This window comes from Abrus precatorius, unplaced genomic scaffold (genome assembly GCF_003935025.1).
Source record: "Abrus precatorius isolate BTA unplaced genomic scaffold, Abrus_2018 Scaffold10, whole genome shotgun sequence".
NCBI classification, from domain to species: Eukaryota; Viridiplantae; Streptophyta; class Magnoliopsida; order Fabales; family Fabaceae; genus Abrus; species Abrus precatorius.
This window is the reverse complement of record NW_020874292.1, coordinates 21,206,925-21,232,609: the sequence shown is the minus strand read 5'-3', so window position 1 is coordinate 21,232,609 and position 25,685 is coordinate 21,206,925. Positions and strand designations below refer to the sequence as shown.

General features: G+C 31.5%; 5 protein-coding genes and 1 non-coding gene across 6 annotated transcripts; 3 read left to right on the top strand and 3 right to left on the bottom strand.

Moving 5' to 3' along the window:
• The first annotated feature begins 4,840 nt into the window (after window positions 1–4,840).
• On the top strand, window positions 4,841–5,514 carry LOC113848872 (protein PELPK1-like). The gene has a single exon (XM_027478248.1). It carries the CDS (start codon window positions 4,896–4,898, stop codon window positions 5,283–5,285), a length of 390 nt encoding a protein of 129 aa, XP_027334049.1. The 5' UTR covers window positions 4,841–4,895; the 3' UTR covers window positions 5,286–5,514.
• A 2,833-nt stretch (window positions 5,515–8,347) lies between these two features.
• On the top strand, window positions 8,348–8,940 carry LOC113848864 (protein PELPK1-like). Its single transcript, XM_027478239.1, has one exon. It carries the CDS (start codon window positions 8,401–8,403, stop codon window positions 8,791–8,793), a length of 393 nt encoding a protein of 130 aa, XP_027334040.1. The 5' UTR covers window positions 8,348–8,400; the 3' UTR covers window positions 8,794–8,940.
• Window positions 8,941–12,720: 3,780 nt separating this feature from the next.
• On the bottom strand, window positions 12,721–13,406 carry LOC113848878 (dolichyl-diphosphooligosaccharide--protein glycosyltransferase subunit 4A-like). Its single transcript, XM_027478262.1, has 2 exons — window positions 13,287–13,406; window positions 12,721–12,947 (listed from the first exon to the last, which is right to left on the bottom strand). The coding sequence occupies exon 2, from the start codon at window positions 12,935–12,937 to the stop codon at window positions 12,824–12,826; it is 114 nt and encodes a 37-aa protein (XP_027334063.1). The 5' UTR covers window positions 12,938–12,947; window positions 13,287–13,406; the 3' UTR covers window positions 12,721–12,823.
• Window positions 13,407–13,472: 66 nt separating this feature from the next.
• TRNAH-GUG lies at window positions 13,473–13,544 on the bottom strand. The gene has a single exon. It is a non-coding gene; the product is annotated as a tRNA-His (tRNA).
• A 740-nt stretch (window positions 13,545–14,284) lies between these two features.
• Window positions 14,285–16,249, bottom strand: LOC113852430. The gene has a single exon (XM_027482695.1). The coding sequence runs from the start codon at window positions 15,700–15,702 to the stop codon at window positions 14,473–14,475; it is 1,230 nt and encodes a 409-aa protein (XP_027338496.1). The 5' UTR covers window positions 15,703–16,249; the 3' UTR covers window positions 14,285–14,472.
• A 4,765-nt stretch (window positions 16,250–21,014) lies between these two features.
• Window positions 21,015–23,784, top strand: LOC113852701 (peptidyl-prolyl cis-trans isomerase FKBP12). The gene is made up of 5 exons (XM_027483045.1): window positions 21,015–21,185; window positions 21,283–21,316; window positions 21,401–21,462; window positions 21,546–21,598; window positions 21,923–23,784. The coding sequence occupies exons 1-5, from the start codon at window positions 21,098–21,100 to the stop codon at window positions 22,022–22,024; spliced, it is 339 nt and encodes a 112-aa protein (XP_027338846.1). The 5' UTR covers window positions 21,015–21,097; the 3' UTR covers window positions 22,025–23,784.
• The last annotated feature ends 1,901 nt before the right edge of the window (window positions 23,785–25,685 follow it).

Genomic DNA, 25,685 nt, shown 5'->3' with positions numbered 1-25,685 from the left:
AAGAAACATTCATTTCTCCTTGCTTTATCGAATGAATATCTTGCAGAAGATCAAACATTTTAAAGTAATCTACTTTTTAAAGCGATCTATCTGATTTTCCTAGAATTCTTAAGTGTTGTTAATATACATAGTGCTTTGAGCTATGTTAAGTGCTAGAAATTCATATTCTATCATTAATTTGACACATTTTTTTCAATTGAAATATAAATAATTTTGGGTATATTTAACTCCCAATTGGATGAATTAATCTAATTGAAGAAGTCACAAAAGTGGTAGTATTTTCTTTTAAAGTATCTCTCTTTTGTGCAAAATTTGGTGAAGTTTGAAATTTAGGACTACAGCTCCAAAGCCACAGCTATAGCTATGAAAGTGTGACACAAAAGGAGGATTCCATAGAGTTACAGTCAAAGCTGTGAATCTGCATTTACAGCCGTGAGAGAATTAGTGCAAGTCAAATCTATAGCTACAACAGTGAATCCATAGCTATAACCATGGAGTTAAAATCTGTTCGAATTCTCCTTATTTTGAAGACCTATAAAAGAAAAACGTCTAGGAAGTAAAAAAGGACAATAAAAGCATAATAGATCAGAGAAAAAAAGAGATTTTTTGGAGAAAGAAAAAAGGAAGAATGAAGCAACGGAAGACGTGGGGAGGATCACTTCAGAACGAGGATCGCATCTTCACTTTTTCTTATTGTAATTTCAGTCTGCATCTTGCTATGGCCCTCACTATGAATGACTAATTTCTTTTGGATTGGATTCAATATAACTCTTAACTCAATTAATTCGTGATTTTATATGATTTTTCAGTTTATTTACTTGAGTGTGATTCTATTCTTAATGCTTAATTTGGCTTGATCACCTGGTTTATGATCTTTGACTTTTGAATTCTGTTGGAAAATGCTTTTGAAAACCCGAACTGAATCACACACCTAATAATCACTTGTACTAGGAATAGACTTGGGGTTGTTAGCCACATGTTCAACTTTTGTTCTTAATGCAAGGTATTAATCTTAAAACATAGATGAATCATGTTGTAGGAATAATTACCTTAGGACTTAATTTTGAGAGATCTGATTAAGTTATGTAATGAACGTGGAAGTAAAAGAATTGAAATCATATTTATTCAATGAAGATAAAAGAGTTAGAAAATATATTTGAATCTGATCTCTTCTCGTATAAGATTTTCTGCTAAATTTCAATTTGTTACTTTTATATATTTTAGAACAAATCAATATTTCATCACATTCTTTATATTTTTATATACAACAAGAAAGAAAATTATTATTATCACCAAATCCTCAAGGACGATATCAAATTATTACATCGAAGCTTAGTCTACTTACCAAGTGTTACCAAAAAGTTCACCAAGCGATTTGTTGATTGAACATTCTCGTGATTCATGATACAATCATAGCATTATAGTCGTTCACACACTCGTGATCCATGATACAACTATATTATTACATTGTTTACACACACATAGGCACACACACTAGAAAGAAGAGATAGATAGTTTGCATTTTGTTAATACATTAAAGACTTTTTTTGAAATAACATAATATCTTTAAAAATTTATTTGTAAATATTAATTTTTAAACAATAAAATATTAAAAATAATTATAACTTGTATGAATTGAATTTTCGTTGAATAATTCATTGCATAACAAAATATAGTTGGTGATAGTGATTAAATTTTTATATTTAAAAAAAATAAAACTATATTGTAAAATTTTTTTAGAAAAAATGTTATCTCAAAAAATACTACTTTTATAACGAAAATAATATAATTAAGCCACAGTATTTATTAGCTATGCCTTATTTAAAACTTTTCCACAATGTCAGCCTCTCAAGTATAGGTCACATCTTTGTAAAACGAGAAAAATGAATAGTTTTAATCCTTCAATTTTAAGAATCCGTGATACATGCATGGGACAAGTTCTTTCTAGTTTCATCGTTTTTCCAATTAAAAATACAATGTTTACTTATCCCTTATTCGTGGGTTCAAGAGGCAAGGCTTTTCATCAGGATACATGTTTATTTCTGCTAATGCATAGGATATTGAGAAGATTTCATTTGAACTTGAGATATTTAAACATTTGTAAAGGAATTTAAAACAATAATGTTTGTATCAAATAAGATAATATAGGATAGTAGATGAGGTAAACTGCTATAGTATAATCCACAAGAAAAGTGTTTATATAAATGGTTAAATAATTTTGATTTTTAAAAATGTATATTTTTTATTTGTTATTATTTAAATACTTTTAGTTTTAGTCTTCAATTCTTCATATTCAATAAAAATAATGTACTTCCTCAACCATCTCTTAAAAGAGACTAAAAAACACATAATTATTTCATAATTTTTATGGATTAAAAGTGAAAAAATAAATAGAGATTAAAAAATATATATTTAAGTCATATCAATTGATATTGCATTTTGATAATTAGTTTTGCAAATTATACAAAACCACCCATCATTTAAGTGAAAACACAATTTTTAGAATTTTTTTATTAAATGTTTATAGATTAAAAAAGCCTAACACACTTACAATCAAATGATACTAAATATCAAGAGAATTAGAACAATGCATAATAAATTCATAATAAAAAATTAAGCATACATATTCATTACTAAACACATTTTAATAGTCCTGTAAATACTAAACACGATAAAATTAAAAAATAAATCCCTCACTTTTCAGCAAAATGAATTTTTGTTTTGTATATATGAAATTCCATAGAATTTAACTGATCTTTTGTTAAATTCACAAGCAATAACTAATGTCTGGTTGACCAATATTAGTTTGTGTAAGAACCTAAGAGACAGAGACATGTGGCTCCTAAAATATATGTCATGATTAAGCTGCAGTAAAAACCAGAGACTTTTGTTGTTGTCCATAAAGTGACAACTTTACCTTAGCCTTATTCTTGTGGTTTGTTGCATTCCAGCATAGCTGTGTGGATTTTGAGCCTCCAATATGGCCACACGTTTTATCCTCTCAATTAATAAAAGAAAAAAAATGAAAGTACCTTTTATACTTTATTTAAATTTTGCCATTAAGAGAATCTAAGTTTGTAAAAGAAGTTCATCAATCTATTTAAACTATCGATCTACAGTTTCCTTAATTATGTATTAAACTGGGCCCCAATGGCTGGTGTAGGTATCTATCCTCTTAGTGGTTGGGAAACATGTTCTTCTGCTGGTGATGAATTATTTGGGTTAACATGCAAAATTAATTTTCACATGAGAAATGATTTTTTTTAAATTTAAAATTTTTTATATTTGATCTCATCTTTTTATTTGATTTATATCTACCATATTATAATTTATTATTTTACTAATTTTTAAATATAAATTAAATAAAAAAATTCAAATAACCCTTCTTCTTTTTATATTTAATTTTTTTTCGGATCCACATTCAAACAATTTTTGAATTGATTTTCTGGATTGTAATTGATCTCCTTTGTTAATATTTTTTGTTGGGCCCATGTTATAATGCTTTTTGTTTGGACTTGGGTTTGCCTAACTCTGTTTGTTTGGTCATGTGCCTCTTTGTTTCTTGTCCAAACAAATAAACATAATTGTAATATAAAATAATAATTTTAATGATTTATTTGATTAATTCAGATTAAATAATTCAAAATATTTATATTTAAACTTATAATTTACAATATATAATTATTTGTTTCAAAATTTTAAGAAGAAATTTGATGATCTAATAATAATAAATTTTTAAATTTGTTAGACTAGTGACTAGTTCCGTAAAGTTCTACTTTTCTTAAACCAACCTATGTCCTGCATTTTATTTTATGCTGTAAAAGCCCTTTTAGGACCACTGAAGGCTAATTGTTTTAGTGCTGCTTATGTCTAAAATTAATATTTATGCACCTTAATTGGATAATCTGCTTAAACTTGCACTAAGAGTGATGAGGAGGAACGATAAATTTGGTATACAGAAATTAGTGTGTTAGATTTGTAATCCAAACAGTAGTGTTTAAATCGAACTAATAAAAGTAGTTATAGATAATTAATTTATCCTTTATTTTAGAAATAGTCATAATCTTATATGGTTAAATTAGTGTGTTATATAAAATGAATGAATATATTTACTATTATAAATAAAGGATGGATATTTTGTTAACACAAATTTTACAATAAATATGAGTATTAAAAGAACTTAATAATTAGTGCATTTGATAAAGGTCTTTGTTTCTAATATTTAGGACAAAAAATATTGGTAATTGTTTCTTATAATTGGGTACAATTTTAGTTTTCATATTTTAGACTTCATTACATACAGTCTCTAGCTATGTAATGACATGAATTTGTACAGATTAGTAGCAGAAAACTCATCTCCTCTTTTTTAATTTTATTTGAACATTTTATATTTTTCTCATTGTTACTGTATATATTAATGTATCACACTTTCATTATACTTTTATTAGTTATTAAAAAATATTTGACATTTATTATGAATGTTTACTAGAAAAACTAACATTTGTTTAGAAAATAACAATATCAACTCATACCAAACCAATGGACAAATTCTAATTAATATTCATTTATTCTTCCTGAAAAGGATCTGAATGTTAAACTACAAAACACATTGCAAACCCACAAAAGTGAAAATCTAACTTTCCCTCTTATAAAGTATTCAAAAGAAAAAAAAGTTGGATGTCCTACTTTTGAATCCCCAATGGTATACTAGCCAACCACCACCACCAAGGTAGTTCAACAAAGTATTTGAGTTATCTAAGGAAGGTTAGCAAACATGAAGAAACCTGAAAACGGACTTGGGCTATAAAAGGGTAGCCACTAGTATTTGGAATATGCACATAAAAACTCAAAAGCAAAAGTCCTCTATCATTTATAACAAAGGAAAGTCTTCTAACATGGCCTCCAAGAGTTGCTTCATCTTGGCTTTTTTCATTGCTATTTCCTTCTCAAGCATGGACATTGGTCTAGCAGCTCGCAATCTTCTTCAGACAACACCATCTATACCTTTGCCGAAACCAACATTGCCAACTATTCCTACAATTCCAACATTGTCACCTTTTCCTACAATCCCAACATTGCCTCAGGGCATTGTTCCACCTTTGCCACCAATGCCAACATTGCCTCAGGGAAATGTTCCACCTTTGCCTACAATGCCAACAATGCCAACAATGCCTACCATTCCAACCATTCCACAAGCTCTTCCACCACTTCCTACTCTCCCTTCACTGCCAAACATGCCCTCAATCCCCTTCATGTCCCCACCACCTTCAACCACCACTCCTTGAATGAAGATTATACACTAAATCTTTGGACCTTGGCTCTGCTCTTCTCCTGTTGTTTGCATATCGATATAGTAGAAATATGATGATCATATTATACTTTGTTCATTTATTGCTGGGGAACATTTGTTTTTATCTTTCATTTTCCTTTTTATTTCGTTGTTGTATGCATGGGATTGTTGTTTCCTCCCCCTCTTTACTGCGTGTACTTGGAAACATATTGTTATAGAATACACTTTGTTATAAATAATTCTTGTTACCTTCTATAAATACATGCACTTGCTTTCCTAAGTCGCAAAGCTCCAATCGAGTTTTATGCGTTTGAAGTGTGACTTAATTTGATAAACAGTAGCATAAGGCTTAATCGGATTCTATAACTAAATATATTTATTTAACAATTCTTATCAAATGAAATTTATTCATTAGTTTAATTATGAAACTAACTTAGTAGTGTAAAAAAATTTAAATTTTTTCGCTTTAAAATTCCATTAATATTTATACGACACTGAACATTTATTTTCAAAAACTAGATAAACTATAATATCGTATTAAAAAATTTAGATCTAACTCACTTTCAAAAGCTAATTTATAAGAGAAAGATTTTCCTAATACTTATTAAGAATATTCTATTTCTATTTCTAACTAACATGAGATATTTTCACAAAATATAAGAAGTTATATAAGTAATAGAAGTAAACTTTTTTCAAAACAAAATTAAAAAGGTATAAAATGTTAAATAAATAGCTCAAAGGTTGGAATACATTATAATCACTATAAAATTATTTTTATAATTTAGTGAAACACCCTTAGTTTTTAAGTTAGAAATTAGTTTCTTTAGAAATTTTCTCACACCACAATAGTAACACCAGAATGTTATTTTTGTCGCACTTTTTGTTTTGGGGGTAACGGGTACAAAAGCCCAAACTCAGAACAGCAATAGTGTAGGGCCCAAAACAAAAACCAGATGGGATATAAAACTATTTTACAATATCAATAATATGTGTAACATATTTTTCTTGAATTGATTTTTTGAAATTGCTCCCAATAAATTTTGTTTGTGAAATTCATTTTATTTTAGGAATATAAAACAACAAAGAAAACGAATTTAATTTCTTCATTTTTTTTAATAGTATGTCATATAAAAATATGCATTTTAAATTAAAGTTTTTATATACTATTTTGCCTCGTAGAGTGAAATTTTGGGTTCATAAAACAAGAAAAGACTGGTTTTATAAGTTCTTTATAAAAATTTTAAAAAGTTAATGAGATACTTTTATGATTATTTATAAAATTTAAAATATTTTTTTAAAACAAAACACATCCTAAATTTATAGTCTATTATATGGTGGCGACATGGAAAGATGACGTTCATATCCCATGCGACACCAATGCGTTACTTACACAAGTATAACTTTATTTTTTTTTATAAAAAAATAGTTATAAGAGTTTTTAAATAAAGTAACAAGATTCTAAATTTTTTTTTCAAATATTAATATGTATTTATTTAACATATTTATTGTATCTAATTTAAAAAAAAAACATTAATATTGATGAATTAAAAATTACGTCATTGATTAAACTTAAGTTAATTTTAATATATGTATCTAATTATGTGCAACTTTAGCTCCTTTAATTTTTTTTAGCCAACTAAGTCTTTCTGCTTTTAAAAATAAGTAAATTTACCCCTTAATCAATTTCTTCTAGTTAAAATTATCAAATTCTTATTCTCTACTTAAAATTTTTACAAATTCAATATATTGAATTATGTTAAATCTTCATTTAGTCAAAACTAGTGAATCACAAAGTTTAATTGCATTTTTTAGTCCTTTTTAGTTTACATTATGTGAAATTTTAGTTTTTTTAATTTGTTATATTTCTGCTTATAGAATAAGTAAATTTACTTCTTTATCAATTTCTTCTATTTAAAATTATCAAATTCTTATTCTCTACTTAAATTTCTTACAAATTTAATATATTAAATCTCTTAAAACCTTCATTTAGTCGAAACTCGTGAATCAGAATATTAAATCTTAAATCAAAATATTAAAAAAATCCTCTTTTTCAAAAGCAATATCTCATCTTATTAATTATTTTAATATCATCAATATTTATTTATTTTTTATTTCTAAACATTTATAAATATTTTATATCATAAATCTATCAAATATCCTCCTCAAATATTTGAATAAAAAATTAATAATTTAATAATTTTAAATAAAACAAAATTAATAGAAGGGCAAAAATTTGTTGAATTTTAAAAATGTTAAATTTATTAACTCAAAAAGAAAATTAAGCAAATTTACACGTAACTAATATTAAAGTGACAAAAATATAATTAAACAAATGGATAAATGGGCAGATAAATAAGTTATGAGAACCATATAATTTTAGATACATCTAGATTTCTAATGCTCAGGCTCTCAATTTTGAGATATTATAACATATAGAATTTACATCATTTTAAATCTTGTATGTCACCGATATGTAGTTATATACTGCCCTTAAGATGATGTAAAATGCATTTAAATTCAGTATCAATGATCAGTAAAAAAATGAAACACATTGCAAAAGATGATTAAAAAATGTACAAAAATAAATCTCCAACAATATGGTAGTCAAAGGGACACTTTCTGGTTGATTTGTATTTGGTGGTCAAAGCCTCAAATGGTAGTAATCTTGTTTGCCAATGGCTGTAAAGGGTGACATGTGGCAGCAAAGGTGAACTAAATTAGATGAACCAACTCAACAGTAAAAATATTATAAATGAATATGCACTTAATCGTTGTACCCTCTCTCTATTTGTTGCATACAAAATATGAGTTGGTCATCCTACAGTTGAATTTTTGGACTATAACTTAGTAATAGCCAACCACCTTTATCAGTTCAGCATAAGAACATGATTTATTCAAATACAGGAAGGTGAACTAACAAAAAAGATTGCTAAGGTTCCATTTGGTTCTCCAAAGTTGAACTAAAACCATACGAGTTGGCCTAGTGTATCTCCCACCTCTCTAGCTCTATATAAGATCAAGTACTATCCTTAAGTTCTCATACAATCTCAAAGCAAATTCCCCATTTGCAAATTTTGCAATTCCTTTTCATTCTTGCAGTCCATTCAGCTATGGCCTCAGGCAAATCATTCATCACAATTTTCCTTCTTGCTGTGATCTGCTCAAGCATGAACTTGAGCCTAGCAGCTCGCCATCTCATGCAAACAACAACTACACCAACTGCACCAAATTTGCCAAGCGTTCCCTCTTTGCCTAAACCAACAATGCCACCTTTGCCTTCAATGCCAACATTGCCTCAGGGCAATTTTCCCACTTTCCCACTGCCAACATTGCCTACTATCTCATCTTTGCCTCCACTTCCAAGCATCCCTACCATTTCAATTCCAACACTTCCACAGAACAACCTTCCTCCATTGCCCAACATGCCCTTATTCCCCACAATTCCAACCACTATACCCTCTATCCCATTCCTCTCCCCACCACCTTCAACCTCCACCCCCTAAACACTTTCATTTGTTCATCCAAGGCTAGCTGGCCTATGACTTTGGTATATATCTCTGCCAAGTCGCACAATATGGTTAGTAGAATCCATGCAATAGATATGGTTTGATTCCTTTCGTATATGTGAGAGCTTTGTATGAGGTTATCGTTGTATCTTTTGTTGTTTGGTGTGAAAAACTGTGTATTTTCTTTTCTATTTATGAGTTTCTTGCTATTGCTTGTACTTTTTCTTATATTATAGATTGTGATTGATTACACAGTTATACAATTACGACGTCTTCTCCTTTTAAGTTCTTCTAACATCCTAACTATCCCTATAGTTAATTATATTTACATCACTGAGTATATCACATGAGCCCTTGGGTTCCCTAAGAACAATTTGCGAATATGTTTATTTTTTTGTTTTCTTAATCAGTAAAGAAAGAAGTAAATATAACAAAACGAGGAATTATGAACTGCTAATCATGAAATTTGGTGTTTCATCGGATAAAAGTGGGTTGTAACAACAATAACGATAATACCACTACTTGAACCTCCCTTTATTAGATAATAACTTATGTTACATTTGTTTGAAATTATGATTGCGTTAATGACTTTATGATGTTAATAACATAACTTTTCTAAACAATGAACATAAAAGAAGTTATCCACCAAAATATTGCTACCTATTGCCTATTAGACTTGGGTATTAACATCATCGAGATTCAGATCAAGCAATATACTTCGCATAACTTCCAATGAATTTGTGTCATTCTTTTTGGTTTCCAAACTCTCATCAATAAGAAATAGTTTCATACTAGTTGTAATAACATATCCAAATAATCGGTATAATCAGAAAGTCTTGAACTATACATCAAGCAATAACTTTGATAATAATTTGTCATGAAGCAGAAAAATGTTGAAGGCAAAATATATTATGTATAGCCACAGGGAGCAAAATCCATTTGTACTGTCATAAGTTAATAACATAGTTACGTAATTTTTTCTCACATAAACAGTGGATCAACAGATGAGTAGCAGAATCCAAGTAACATCCTAATACGCTTACTAAGAATAATTGTCATATATAGTATCTACGGTTTATTTCAGTATGAAAAGCCATTTGCTGCAAGGGGTTTCCCTTATTAAACCGCCATTGCAGCCGCATTGTATATATTATAGAGGTAAGAAGAGTTAATTTTAATCATTCGACCATATATGAATAGTCAACATGGTTTTATTTGATTCTAATATTAGCCATCTATTTTATTTGTATAGTCAAGTTCTATTCTCTTTCACGTGTGTGTATGTATTACTTATCAAGTAAATATTTCTAAAGGAGAGGCTATCGATCACTTATTACCAGTAAACTATGCACTTGCAACGAAATTGAAGTGTATGAAAAAAATTCTATTGTCATAGGAAGCATGCGTGTAGTCCATATTGCAGCAATTTGCTCAAATTCCATGTTACCAGGAAACACACACCATACAACACTATGAAGAAAGGTTTTTAAAAAGGACAAATTAGTACTAACCAAAGTTAGAATTTTACTTCTCTAACTCGGGATAACTTTAAATGTGGACTTTTTATTGAAATAAAAATCTTATTTTAATTGTTAAATAGCATAAAAATACCTAAAGAACTGTTCTTTTAAAAAAGGTTGTATGTATAACACAGTTTTGAAGTAGGCATCAGAAAAGGGAAGGTAAAATATAGAACATGTAAGCTCGGGAAAAGAATGAGGTAGTTAATTATTATGGATGTCCTCATCATAAGTAATGTAGTTCAGAGTAATAATCTTTTGGGCAACTTGAGAAGTTCAGCAGCGATTCAATTGTCCAGTTCAAAGATTGACGGTTATGGGAATTAAGAAAAGTCAAATGAACAATAACTGAAGCATAAATCTAATTTTTCAGCTAAAAGAGAAGGGCGTATAGTCTATAAGTACAGCAACAGTTAATGGATTAGAAGCAGGGAAGGCACATCAACCACAGTCTCTTCCTTGAAATGCATTTTGAGGGCACTAATAATACAAATTCATTATTGAGGCCATATCATTTAGATAGTCTATTTTAATATACTCATTGCTTCTTACCTAACAGATCCGGGTCCAAGTGAGTAATGATGGCCTCTTGAGGGGTGAATTAAAACCCCGGCCAATCAAGAAGGCAAGAGGTAAATAAACTACGAAAAATGCTAAAAAGTATTTTTAGAGCATATATTAAAAAATTTAAATATAAATAATTTTTTAAAAAATATATAAAAATTCATTCATTTCTGTGTTTATTTAATGTATCTTAACATGATTTTTAATAAAAATTTATTATTTATTAATTTCTTAACTATGGTTCTAAATACCCTAATTAGCTATACCCGTAAACTATAAGGGTATATTTTGTTGATATCCTTAACTGCTCTTTTGAGTTCTCTTAAATTGGAAAATTTTTGGAAAAACTTAATTTATGTTAGTTTTTTTTCCCCAAAGAAGGGTGGTCATAAATTCATATTATATTGAAATTCATTTTTCTTGTAAATTCCTCTTTCTTTCCCTTTCACGTGTAATTCCCAAACACACCGTGCGAGTAAAGTTATCTATCATTCCAAGCTGCCAATCTATCAGCAATGAGTGAAATTTGGTGGGAAACGTTAGATCAATTTCCCTCTTCTATGCTATTTAAAATAGGCAACGAAGATAAATGGAACTCGTAAAAAAGAAATTTTAACGTAGATATTCACTTTAATGTGACAAGGAAAAATAGTGCATTAATCCGTATCGTTGATCCAGTAACAAGAAAAGCTCTGCTCTAATGAGAAAACATTCTAATCATCCTCGTGCCAAATGTATTAACATCAAGCAGAGTTGAGTAAGAGTAATCTACTCTGAACCAATGCATCTTTTTTGAAAATAATGCTTCTTGGAAATATCATCGTCATACAAATTAACGTCAAGAAAAAGATGGCCAACTAGAAAGATAGAACTCCATTAAAATGCATGAAGTGGGTCAACTTTGCATCTACATCTGATATATTACTCAAAGAAATGCACTCCAACATTTCCCGCCATTTAAAACCGACGACGATGAGGTGTAACTCTACTCATGAACCATTGTCCTTTAGGCGAATTGTTAAACTCTTTCCAAGCTCTAACGGCCAACCTCTTCTAAGTTGCACTATAAAAACTCAAGGGCAGAACCCTTGTCTCATCACCACGATTCCTCTTACCATTTTTAGTTCTTTCCTTGCCTTCTATCCACTTTTTCTCCTACTAACTGATTTCAACCATATACTCAAATGGCCTCCTTCCGTGTGCTTCTCTTATCTTTCTTCATTGCTTTGTCACTTTTGAGTATCGACCATGTCCAAGCCAGTAGAAAACTTCTGGCACCGGCATTGCCCGAGTTGGGAAATGGTCCTCGCCTGAATTTTCCGCCATTCCCTGCGGTCCCTGCGTGGCCAGAGTTCAGGTTGCCTCAACCCTTAATTAGCACACTTCCACCACCCTTCTCACCATCTGCCACAACTACCAATCCTTGAGGATAATTGGGTCCAAGTATGCTCCACAGAAGATGCATTCAGCATAATCCATGTTGCATTGCATGTATAAGCAGTAAAATAAATGTTCACGCATAAGCGTTCCCATCGTATCTGTTAACTTCTTTTGTTTCCTATCCTTTGATTGGGTGAATATACCACGTAGCACTTTGTAATGGAGCATTTTATGTTTCCCTTTTTCTTTAGTGCAGAACGTATGTTGTTGCATGAAGGCATATTTCTTTCCCTTCTAAATTTTCTTTCCCCTTTTCTTTAGTGTTTCAGCTCTCCAATCCCAGTTAATCTAAACACCAATCTAATATATCAAATACAGAAAGAACAAAAATCAAAATGGTTAACACAAGCCTCTAAATGTTGAAACTATTTAGCTGGCATAAGCCTCAAATTCTGGTTTCATCAATATTAAGTCACACACACAAAATGACCTACAAATCAATCAACAAAATTGAATCCATCAAAATTGTGTCTGGAATACATAAGAAAAATTGGAAGTATCTTCTAGCTGGCTTCATATTTGGGGTGAGTTGTGACCATGTGATATGCTATAACCAAAGCAAAAATGAAGATGCCCAGATAGTTGGCAATGAATCCCAAGGCTTGATCATCAACCATCTCTCACTTTCTGGATGATGCAAGAAAAATTAAAATTAAGCAACCAACGCATCAAATGAAAATTAATTGCTTTAAATTATAATCATTGTAAACGAATTTCCCATCATATTACAAGAAACTAACATGGATCGTGATCGTGCAATCATAGCCTTTCAAATGAAAAACGGTTGAAACGGGACTGAAGAAAAACAAAAGCAAATTAAAACATTGACCGTCCATCTCAGAATGGACCCAAAATGCAATAAATCTAGCGGTGTTAAATGCCGATAATTCACCGCCGAAACGAACAGATGCAAATAATGAAATTAAAATTAAATAAAAAGGTATGATTGAGAAATAAGAAATTGACCTTTTGCGTAACTGGAAGCCAATTGTGGGTGGGATCGGAAAGACAAAAACACTGGGGGAGCGTTAACTGTGTTAAGCGAAGCACAAATATTGAAAAGGCAAATTCGAGTTGACCTGGAGTTAAGGCAACCTCGGAAACGCCGTCGTTTCTATTTGTAGTTCTGAAGGAACAAAAAGTCGATTGAACTGTGGCTGCTGGGATTCGAGCCCAGGTCTCCACGGCCACAACGTGGAATTCTTACCACTAAACTACAGCCACTTCTTGAAGATTATCATTATTTTATATTCTTAAATGGGATAGGTTCTCTTTATGATAATTTATATTCTGGTTAACTCAATATTTCTTTTCTCCATTGCAAAGAGGGACACATTTAACTTGATTCTGATATTAAATAATTAACTTTAATTAAGTTTTTATTCTCTGTAAAAATTATAAATTTAAACTTAATATTTATAAAATATTTAACTAAGATTTAATTTCTATTTTTTCATAAATTATTGTTTTATTTTCTACTTATCGGTATCTAACACTTCAGGAGCTAAAAAAATAGTACTATACACTAACTAAATTTTTTTTTGAAAATAAAATCTAAACTGTGGTAACAAAGACTTAATTAAGGAAAAATTAAAATCTTTAGTAATTTTATAATCTCTGCCTTCAATTGCGTGACCATGTGAACGATGTGTTTCTGCCGCCGACGAGCCCTCATAGGCTGTATTTATTTTTAGTTGATAGGATTTCAGTTTCTTTTATTAATCTCCCGAAGCTTCTGCAACATCTCCTCACATGATTACATATTTCACATCCCAAATATTAAATTACACACCATTCACCAAATAGCAATATCATAGTGTGTTTATTTAACTTTTCTTCAATCTCCTTTGTCGGCTAGTTAAGCTGGTAATTTTCTTAACATTATTACTTAACCAATGCAATTAAATACTGGTTTTACTAACCAACGTACGTCACCATAAAAGAGACAAAGAACAAAGGAAAAAAAAAAGCCTTTTTATTCGTAGCACTAACTAGTACCATGGAAAATGAATACAAGCATGCACCACTCATGGCACACGAAGATCTTTTAAGGTGCAAATTCAAACATGGATACAAACCAATCACCGAAACAATAGAAAGAAGCCCATGTAACACACAACCAAAGCAGGTTATACCTAATTGAAAGCTCCAATCAACCCCACCATTGATGTACTGCAACTCCCTTATCCTTAACCAATCCATACAAAGCTAAGCACTCCCAATATGCTCTACCATTTTTCTTTCTCTTCCCCATCTCCCACCATTCATATTTACACTCTAGGAAAAGTTCATCCACCAAATAGATTGTCCTTTCCTTTATCATCTTCTCCACTACCTCTGCTTCTGCTTTCATTACAACATACTCTTCTTCCTTCACATGCTTAGATAACCAAGCAGAAACATCTGTATGGGGCATAACACTGTCTTCTGGTGGAACCACGAGGTTGTGAATTTCAAATTTTGTGTTCTTCTTTGGGTAGTTCTTCTGGAACCATTGTACCACACCCTTGTTTTCCTCAGCCAAGCCTACACCTATGAAGAGTCTTCTATTGTAACCTTGAAGAGAATCACCTAACAAGTCGGGTAGATACTTGATCTTCTTCAAGTACTTTGATTTTACAAAATCCTTTGTAGGTGGCTCCAAGAGCACATCTTCAAGACCCTTCAACGCCACTTTCTTGGTGTCCATCATCAATTGGCAAAGCTTCCTCCTTGGAGAAGAATTATCCACCAACCTAACGGCAGGGCCAGTTTTCTTCAATGCAACAATAATAGAATCATATCGCCTAATGTAAACAACTCTATAATTAGATTGCTTTCTGAAAGCAGAATTTGATGATTTAACGCCCAACGGGAGAACTACAATGCCATTAATTTTCAAAATGCGATCAACAAACTCAGCATCAATAGAGCTAGACATGAACACAAAATCATAATAGCCGTCAGGGAACAAGATCTTTCTCCTCAAATCAGAGTCAATAACCATATCAATCTCGTTGTTATTGAACGGAGGAGTATTGGGACCCGTAATAAAGCCATTGGGAGGGTTCACTAAGAGAACCTTATCATCCTTTTTGAAGAGGCCTTGATCAGCCAAATCATGGAGAATTGAATTCAACATCTCCACACTGACACAACTAGATGCAGCAGGAACAAATGAATGGGAACTTGATGAGAATTCTTTAAGAAAGGTTCCCAAGAAAGGCAACGCGGCAAGAACGATGGCCAAAAATAGGGACCGAGACAAAATGCGCAAAACTTGAGCACCGGGAAGCCTGATAACAAGAACAGTTTCGTGATTCAGAGCAATTGTCCCATCATGCAAATTATTATTCTTCATTTTGCTCCCCTTGTTGGCTTCACACCCACGATCTAATTCCATTGATTCTTGGAACCGAGCGAGAACCTTTTCAGAAACACCAAGAACGAGCGCGCGAACCGAGATCGAGATTGGCTCAATTGGCGAAAAACAAGATGACCCAGATGCACAAAAGCGAAGAAATTAAGATTAGGAAGGTAAAACAAAGCCAGCGATCTGGAAGGGAGGGAACTTTTAGCGACTGCAAAACCTGGCAGCGGTATGGTTTGCACCCACAAGAGCCATACGGTTGCTTCGCATTCTACACCATAGTAACATCAATTGCCTCATCCTCTCCGCCTCCATTGTACGGTTTTTGTAGCCCAACTCGAATCAGATCGGGAACGTTCACCCAGTTGTTCCCATCTGAAACTGAAGGGCACTGCTAGAACGAGGAAGAGGAGATGAGAGATGGCACTTTGTAAAACTAGTGTGGCTCTTGGCAATGAAATGCAGAGAGCGTAAGAGATATGGTTCTTTTATAGAGGGAGCACGGTGTGTTAGGCCAACATGAGTTGTCCGTTGTTGTCGTTTCCGAGGTTGCTATGTTTAGTTTTTAGCACTTTGATGTCGTGTGAGAGCAGTGTTACGTTTCAACTTCAAGTGCTTTGGGTTACTTTTAGGATTCGTGGGATTGGATCGCGCTTAAAAACGCAGCAGGATGATCAATGATGAAAATTTTGGGTTGGGTTGTTTAAGTTTCGATTTTAGCCTTTGTTTCTTTCAAGTTTCAACTTTCGGAACCATGCAATGTGGTCCAAGATGTAATTAGGCGTTGGATAGTTTTAGTTAGTTTTTATGTTGTTCGTGTCATTCAATTATTCTTCGAATTGATATATGCAATGTGGGCCGTGTCATTGAATTTGAGGATAAGATGTGTCTGTACTTGCGCTCTGTTTCTTCGAGGAAAAATGGAATTAATCTAGAAAGAAAAATATTATATAAAACTAAACTTTCACTTTAGGCTCTCAGATTGAATCCAGCATTTTAGTCTTTAAGACATTTAAAATATCATGTTAATTTCTAATATTTTTTTTATCATTCATTTTACTTTTTGACATCAGACTCTGTTAAGAAACTGTGACAGAAGACTAAGTTGTCACATTAAGTGCTATGTCAGAATCTCACTTAGCAGAAATGACATCATTTTTTAAAGATGTCGTGACACCTCTGATAGTGAAACGGTGTCGTTGTTATTCAAGTCCTTTTTGTCCTGACTTAATGAAATAATTCCTCATTTGAGTTGAAGAATAACCACCTTAAGTACACACAGAATCTCGCCTAAATTCTTGTTCGTCGTTATGTTTGAAGGTAAAATATTTATAGATTAAAGTTTGTTGTAGTGGAAGAAGGGTCAACAGATAGAGAATTCGGTAAAAATAATTTTTCTTAATTTATTGAGTTATTTTTTTGTTTTGGGATGACAAACCATCTATCCGCTACTGAAACCCAGGTAAGAAATTAGTGGAACAATTAAAGAGCAATTCTCTTGATACTAAGAGAGATGCAACAGTAGAACTCTACCTTCTTGCTAAGCACAATATGGATAACAGAATAGTGATTTCAAATTTTGGTGTCATTAGCTTGTTAGTTGATTTACTTCAATCAACTGATACTACAATTCAGGAAAATTATGTTACAACACTCTTTAACTTACCAATCAATGATAACAACAAAATTGTAATTGCAAATGCTTGGGCCATTGAACCTTTAATTCATGTCCTTAAGACAGGGAGTCCATAAACCAAGGAGAACTCAGTTGCCACACTTTTTAGCTTATCAGTTATTGAGGAAAACAAAATCAGGATAAGGAGGTCTGGGGCAATTAGACTACTGGTTGATTTATTAGGGAATGAAATCCCTAGAGGGAAGAAAGATGTTGTCACTGCTTTGTTTAATTTGTCAATATTTCATGAAAATAAGGATCGGATCGTGCAAGCTGGTGCTGTGAAACATCTTGTAGAGTTAATGGACCTTGCAGCTGGAATGGTTGATAAGACAGTGACTGTTTTAGCAAATCTTGCCACAATACTAGAAGGGAAGACAACAATTGGTCAGGAAGATGGGATTCATGTTTTAGGTGAGGTCATTGAGTTGGGTCCTATGATCACAACGACACCATTTCATTATTAGAGGTGTCAAACAACTTCCAAAAATGACGTTGTTTCTGTCATGTGAGATTCTGACATAACACTTAACGTGACAACTCAGCCTTCTGTCACAGTTTCTTAATAGGAGGGTCTAACATCATGGACTAAAATAAATAACGGAGAAGGAAGTTAGAGACTAACATGATATTTTAAATGTCTCAGAGACTAAAATAATATACTCAAATTCTCTCAAAGATTAAAGAAAGGGTTTAGTCATTATATAAATTCACTTTACAAGTAACAAATAAAAAAGGTGTGAATATTTTTTAACAATGATGATTATATCATTCTTGTTTAAATTAACACACCTAGCAAATGATGGTAAATGGTTAGCGGGTTTTACCTATAATACAAGGCACTGTTATGCTTTTTGTTGGTATAATGATATCGGCCAAGTTTTCTATTTTATCAAATACCACATTACTTTTCCTTTTCTTTAAATAGATAACTTGTACAAAAGAACCTTATTAATTAAATAGATTATTTACTCTTTCTTTTGAATTTAACATTTTTTTATGATATAACGAACTTTAACAATTCTTTAACATATATTATTAATTCTCTTTAGTTAGAAAGGTAATAGATTAAAATATTTTTATATTCTAATTTTATCTTTAATAAAGTATTAATATTTTAAAAAAATTTAGTAATTAATCAACATAATCCAACTATTAATGTTGAGAGATTTAAAATTGAGACCTCTTTATAAATTCCTTAAAATAAAAAGAAACTGATACTTTAACTAGTTTCTAATTTGCTAATAGTAACCTTTTAAAAGAGAAAAGCATGGGTTGCACTTATTTCAACTTTTCTTACGCTCTAGTCAAGTTAATTTGTCTAGAAATTCTAATTGGATAGTAAATTTGTATAATTTTTTTATGAATTAGGAAAAAAAAAGTTAGGAAAAGTGAAAAATAATAATAGACAAAGTGATGAGATCAACTATAATTCAATACAAATAAAAGTTTAAGAACAACTTTTTTTTTTCATTCAGTTTAATTCGAATGTAGTGGGTGAGTGTCAGACTTGTAATTTATTATTGAGTAATCTGTAATAATTTGTACTTGTTAAATATTAATTGAAAGATTATTTGATATTGGAATAGATTTAGATAAAGTTTGAAATTATTAAAAAAAAAAGATGAACAGTAAGTTAGTGTGAACAGTAAATCCAATGTAAACAGTAAATCTGACGTGAACAGTAAAGTTGATGTGAATAGTATTTCATTTTTTTTTAAATTTTGCCTATAAATAGGAGGCCTTATACAAAATTTTCATTTCTTTACACTTTTCAAAGGTTCTAGAGAAACCCAAGGCTATATATACCACTATTTTCGCTTATAGTAAACCTTCTGAAACTTAAATTTCTTACCATATTTGAGATTTCACGTTTGTTCTGAAGGATTTGAAGTACGTTTCTATAAGTTTAAAGTTAGATTTACCTTTCGTTTCTCTTCTTCTTCTCTTTCTTATAGATAGTTGATGATATCTTAGGAGAAACTTTGTTGTAGAGCTAAATCTTCGGTGGATCTTGTCATAAAACAAGTAATATTTGGTAGATTTGGTGTGAATCGTTGTTTTAAGGTAAGAGGAACTTATTTTAACTATTAAACGATATTTGGAACAATTTAATATACTATTACAAGAAGTTTTGAGATGATTTTGTCAGATCTCTTAAATAAAAGCTATTTTCTATGCTGTAACTGCTGTTAATTAATTTAAAATGTTGAGATTTGACTGAAATATTAGGAATTATTTTAGCTGAGCTGAGTTGTTAAGAATATGATTTTGTCTGTACTGCATCATACTAAGATATATGACTTGCTTCATTATAGAGTCGAGTTACACATTTAGGTGGGTAGACGTGTAACATGTTCTAAGATGATTTTGTCTGTGTTGTGTTGTGCTGTCTGAATTCAGATACCGAAATAGGTCGCTCTTGAATCAACTCGATTTCTTTTGAAATACTTAGGCTTTGAAACCAATTAGAAATTATTTTCATGTTGTGCATTAGATGAGCTGAGAATGCATGATGCTATTGTTGTGAGTAATATTTTGCTTTATATATATGATTTTTTTTTTGTAAGCTCACCCTTGCATTTCTTTCTATGTTGTTGTGTGAGTGTGTATTGCAATGATCATATGGTGATATGCAAATAGATGTAGCAGGTGTTGCATCTACTTCACAGGCTAAAGGGCCAGTGGAAAAGTGTTAGAAGACTAGAGTCGAATAATTTTGTAATAAAGTCATTTTACTTATATTTTGAGACCTCATATAGAAGAAGTTATGTAATATAATTTTTGTGTATTTTGAGTATTACAAACTAAATGTAATATTATGTTGTTCTGTTGGATATTGTTGTAAGAAACTTTGTTTATTTTGAATGAAAAGTGAATTTTATACTTATATTCTCTATTATTTATTTATCTTAAATAAGTAAGTAGTGTAGAAATAATATTCTTAGTTCTTTATAAAAAGGGGTCGTGACAATAAATATACTATTGGAGATTTTTTACATATATAAGGAGTCAAATTTGAGATCTTACTTAAGTAATACCGAGCTGCTTCTCTGGTAGCCCAAAAATAACTTTAAGATATTTTTTTAAAATATAATTAATATAAAAAGTCTATTATTCAAAGATGGTGAAACTATTTTTTGAATAGTTTTATTAACTTTAATTCTTAAAATTAACTTTAAGCATGTAAAAATAAAAAATTGTTAAAAAATATTTATTACACTTTAAATTTTAATATATTTTTAATAAAAATTTATCATTTATGAATGCTAATTGGGATTTTTAAACTCCAATTAAACATTTAAATTTTTATTAAAAAATATTATTGATAAAGTTATTATAATTTCCAACATTCCTTTAGTATGATTTTTAATAAATATTTCCATTTATTTAACTAGCATTTTCAGAATACTAATGAATAAAATCTTATATGTTTTAAAGAAACTATTATATATAATCATTATTCATTCCTTCAAAATAAAAAAATATTAATCGTAGATAATATTTCATTCTTCAATCGTGAAGAAGTATATTTAAATTTAATTAAAGAAAAAACTATTTTATCCTATTTTGATGTGTGAAATAAATTAAAAAGAGAGATAAAGAAAAAATAATAATGTAATAAAAAATAGGGACAAAAAGAATGAAAAAAAAAAGGGGTGATTGCGTGAAGGAGTGATATAAAGGGAAAGAACCAGAGGAAGAAGGAGAAGGAATAGGAATTAAGCATAGTAAGAGAAGAAGAAAGAAGAGATGGGAGTGCAGAAGCAATTGATAAGGCCTGGCACCGGTGCAAAGCCTCTTCCCGGTCAGAATGTCACTGTTCACTGCACTGGTTTTGGTTAGTCTCTCTCTCTCTCTCTCTCTCTCAATTTCCCTTTTTAAAACCCTAATTGTTAGTCACTAACCCCATTTCCTATGCTAATTACTGTGACCAGGAAAGAACGGTGACCTTTCTCAGAAGTTTTGGAGGTTTTCCCTTTTCCATTTCAATCTCTATACTTCTCTTCATTTCATCGCTTATAAACTCACATATTTATCATCCCTCTGTTACAGCACCAAGGATCCTGGCCAGAACCCTTTCACATTCAAAATCGGCCAAGGTTCTGTTATCAAAGGTATGCTTTATCCATATCAATAATAATACCATTTTCTCTTCTAAACCACAAATGTAAACTTCGATTTTTTCAATGTGTTGTAGGATGGGACGAAGGTGTGATTGGCATGCAAGTCGGTGAAGTTGCTCGTCTCAGGGTAATATATCGATTTACCATTCACCGTTCTTTGCCGTTACTTGTACTTGTTCCCACTTGAAAACTATTATATACAATTATTTCCGATCAATGCCTGTAGCTGTAATAATCATCGTCCACGTTTCCAGTGGACGATGTGCATACGTAAATTACTTTTTTTGACATTACATCCAATTGAGTGTTTTTGTGCCATACTTAAAAACCATGTGGTGAACTTACCTGTGAAAAGGAATTGATTTAAGGCTGTTACCTTTTTTTTAACATTATTTCTGAGAGTTTTCAATTTGAATAAACCCTGTTATTCACGTGGTTGATGATCTTGCAGTGCTCTCCTGATTATGCTTATGGTGCTGGTGGCTTTCCTGCTTGGGGAATACAGCCCAACTCTGTCTTGGAATTTGAAATCGAAGTCTTGAACGTGCAATAAAAACCTTGTTCGTCTGTCTCTGTCCAAAGAATAACCAATAATTTCCATGGACATGTATTATGGTATTATCCCCGCATTGCCAGTGATATCTACTGTGGTTGAGTTGCTTAACTGAAATGCTAAATAAGAAAAATTTAGAATCATCGCGAACTCTAATATTGTGCCCTTTATTTTTTTCCTGATTTCTTTAGCAGATAAATATTATGTAGCAATGCATGATCTTAGTTTCTGCTTCCAAGTGAAAGGCTTTAGATGGTTTTTGTATATCCTATAGAATGAATCTAGTCCTTGATCATTCATTCTAGCCTTCTAGGTTTATAATTTGACCTCCATATTTCTTAATAGATTGGTACCAGACTTTGCTCTTGTTAATTATAGCGTTATTGCTACCGCATTTTGCGTTTGTTAATAGAGCCGGTGCTACAAACCAGGCTTTGTTCCAGTTTCAAGGCAATAGCGCACCATATTTGGGTGTGCTATTTTGACCTTGTGCCATTTGTGTCAATCGCAACGCCGAAGTATCTTAATGCTGCTGCTGCCGTGAAAGGGTAGACTAGAACATTTCGACTTGGATGTGATGCTTATCTTATTAGTTATTAGCATATCGGTGCGGTTGTCATTGTCTTGTGTCGCCTGTAAGCTCACCGACAGCCTTAAACCCTGCTCTTTCTTTTTCTGCTGAGGTTACGTTTTACTTGAGTTACTTCCCTTGTGTTTCAAACGGCATCAATTTCTCAGCCCAGTTGATAGACCACAGATTCTCTTATTTCGAGTTACGGATATCGAACTCCCTTATGAACAATGGTCGTTTAATGGTATTATTTTATAATCCTAACAAGTAGCTATGGCTCTCTGTGTTTTATTTATGACTTGAATCCCTAAAGTAACTTATGGTGACATTGTTTTCATAAATCGTGCCACTAGTGGTACCGGTGCTTGCATTTTACCTCCTCCCTCTTCTGTGTCTTGGTCCAGTTTTGTTTTATTATTGTTGTTGAAAAAGTGAAAGTAGTTACGAATTTATAGGAGCATTTATAATGGTCTATAAATGAAGCACGACCAGCAAAAATTGATTATTTTTGTCGATACTATTTAATCAACCTTCATTAGTTATATAATTATTCATTCGTTTAGCCAAATCTTGACCCTACTAATCGGTTTTATAACCGCGGCCTAGACCCCTTAATTGATGCACACGAGGAATTTTGCTCTGGTGCAAACATTCTCACAGCAGCCAACCGTCCAGTTAGATATACCGTGGAAGGTTTTTTAGCGGCGAAACGGAGCAACAAACAACTAATTCCAGCAAATGCAATTTGATTGAGATGGAGGATAAAGGTCCATTGAAGCAAAATGGAGGGAAGGAAATTGTTGACTGTGTGTAACGAAGAGGAACGAAGGGAAGAAAGCAAATAGCCAAAGCCCTTGTATATACAAAAAGAAGCCCAATTCCGATATTTAAGATTCATTAAAGGGGGAGTAAGAAAACAGAAAACACACCCATCTGGTCATTAACAAAACCAATGTGAGTGTAACTTTGAGATTAGTTTTCGATCAAGAACGGTAATTAGGTAAAGCTCTATGCAAAGTGATAACTTGATGTTGACAAAAAGAAAAAGAAAAAGAAAAAGGATAACTCTAAATTTGAGTCCTTGACATCATATATAACATTTACCCGAATGTAGTATACTTTCAATTCAACAACTATTTAATAAAACTTTGCATATATTATATACAGAAAGAAGACTAATCTTAGAAACACGATAAAAATTCAAAGTGAACAACTAAAAGAAAAAATAAATTGAAATTTACATGCTTTAAATAAGGAAGTAGGTTATTTCTGGATTTTGGAATTATTAACTATTATTATGCTCAGCGAATGCTTCATTCCTATTGCCAAACCTTTCAAATTGTAATAGTGAAAGGATGCTAAATCTCTATCAATACAATGATGATAAAGGATAACTATTGTTCATGATGATCACCATTTCTTTCAATGCTTTCGACACTTTATTAATTCTATTTATTCTTCATTGTTACAAATCAAGAACAATGTATGTTTTTATTTTTATATTTTCAAAAAAAGGGAGAAAATTTGAAATCGAACTATCTAATTTTGCATTGTAAAGGCTCGTTGCTTCCTCGTGTATCACCCACTTTCAATATTCCAAATGCCAATTCCGCTAAAGTTGCGTTCACGAAGTGCATTTCAGAACAAAGATATCGTAAGCACGTCTTAGTATCATAATTTGCTAATTTTGCTCATAAAATCTGTGCCAACTAATGTTAGTGCTTCTGATAAAGCTCACTGAGAAACATTTGCAGGGAAAAATGTTGCGGAACCTAAAGGTTTGCATTTTGCCTTTGCCTTTGCCTTTAAAAAGAGCTAAAATCAGAAAGCAATCAATTAGATGGATGTTCTTTAGTGATAAAGGTTAAATGAATCCCTGAATTCTAGCATTCAGTCTCTGAAATCCAACCGCACTCTGGTGTAGCTGTAACCGAAAGGGAAGACCTCATCATAGATTTTGGTATTTGGTGCTTGTGCCCTCCACTCCAAGCAAAATGGTGTAGCAACATGCATATATTATACATAAATTATTGAATGATATTGGCCTTTCATAAATTTTGGGTCTTTTTTCTTCTTCTTTTGGTTTTCATCAAATGCACGGGCGTAATATATTAGATTAGATTGTTCTAGTTAGTGGGCTAAAAATGGGTGTTGCACTTGATGGATATACCATTCGCATAATTCTCTTATTTTTATTGTCATGCTATTGTATGATTCATTTCATATACCTTTGCCAATGTGCTCACTTTGGTGGGGTGAATGGGCCCTCGATATTGGTTGCATTTCGAAGGCTAACTAACAACAATTAGGTTGCTAATGAGTATATTAGATTATTCATGAGTGAGTGCCACATGTTTATGTCTATTCTCTGGTGAACTGTGTCTTGTTTCGCCATTGTTATTGTCATCATAATTAATCTAATTATAACTATTCAACCGTATGATAAGTGTGCCAATGCTTTTCATAATCGCTATTTAATTCGGGCCATCACCATCAATTCATTTTCTTAAGCAAATGCCACAATTTCTATTACCCATTTGATTATGAGAATGGGAAGGACAGAGGACTTCGGTCCAGGTTACATCTTACCCAAAAGAAAAAAAAATTATGGCAAGATCTTCGACCATTATATAACAACTAGGAATAATTTTTATATTATAAAGAAAAAAAAAAGAAAATGCAATATGAGATGTATGATCATTTTATACCGTAAAACTATCATTAATTAAGTAAGAATAATCCCGTCTTAATTGACCTGCCCATTGAGTAGTACAAGAAATGTCTTTGATATTATTAATAAGAATAATTTAAATTCTGATTGGCAAAATTTAGGCAAATCTTCTCATTCAAAGGTTAGTATTTAAACTTAATGTACAAGGGTTTATATATTTTTGAGTTAAATTGTGAGTCTTGAAATTAGTGTCTTCTTCAATTTAATTATTGATCCTATTTTAAAAACATTGCCTACGCTAATCTATATTGTAAAAGTTTGTGTTGTGTTTGGATCTCAAATATGAATGTTGTGTGTCTTATAGGTAGCTTGAAAATTTTAAAAATTACTAAAATATCTCATATTAGTTAAAAATGTGT

Coding starts and splice junctions, on each gene's coding strand:
- LOC113848878 (XM_027478262.1), bottom strand. CDS start 12,937: ATGGTTGATGATCAAGCCTTGGGATTCATTGCCAACTATCTGGGCATC.
- LOC113852701 (XM_027483045.1), top strand. CDS start 21,098: ATGGGAGTGCAGAAGCAATTGATAAGGCCTGGCACCGGTGCAAAGCCT. Junction 21,463..21,545: donor CCAAGGTTCTGTTATCAAAG/GTATGCTTTATC, acceptor AATGTGTTGTAG/GATGGGACGAAGGTGTGATT. Junction 21,599..21,922: donor GTGAAGTTGCTCGTCTCAGG/GTAATATATCGA, acceptor ATGATCTTGCAG/TGCTCTCCTGATTATGCTTA.
- LOC113848864 (XM_027478239.1), top strand. CDS start 8,401: ATGGCCTCAGGCAAATCATTCATCACAATTTTCCTTCTTGCTGTGATC.
- LOC113852430 (XM_027482695.1), bottom strand. CDS start 15,702: ATGGAATTAGATCGTGGGTGTGAAGCCAACAAGGGGAGCAAAATGAAG.
- LOC113848872 (XM_027478248.1), top strand. CDS start 4,896: ATGGCCTCCAAGAGTTGCTTCATCTTGGCTTTTTTCATTGCTATTTCC.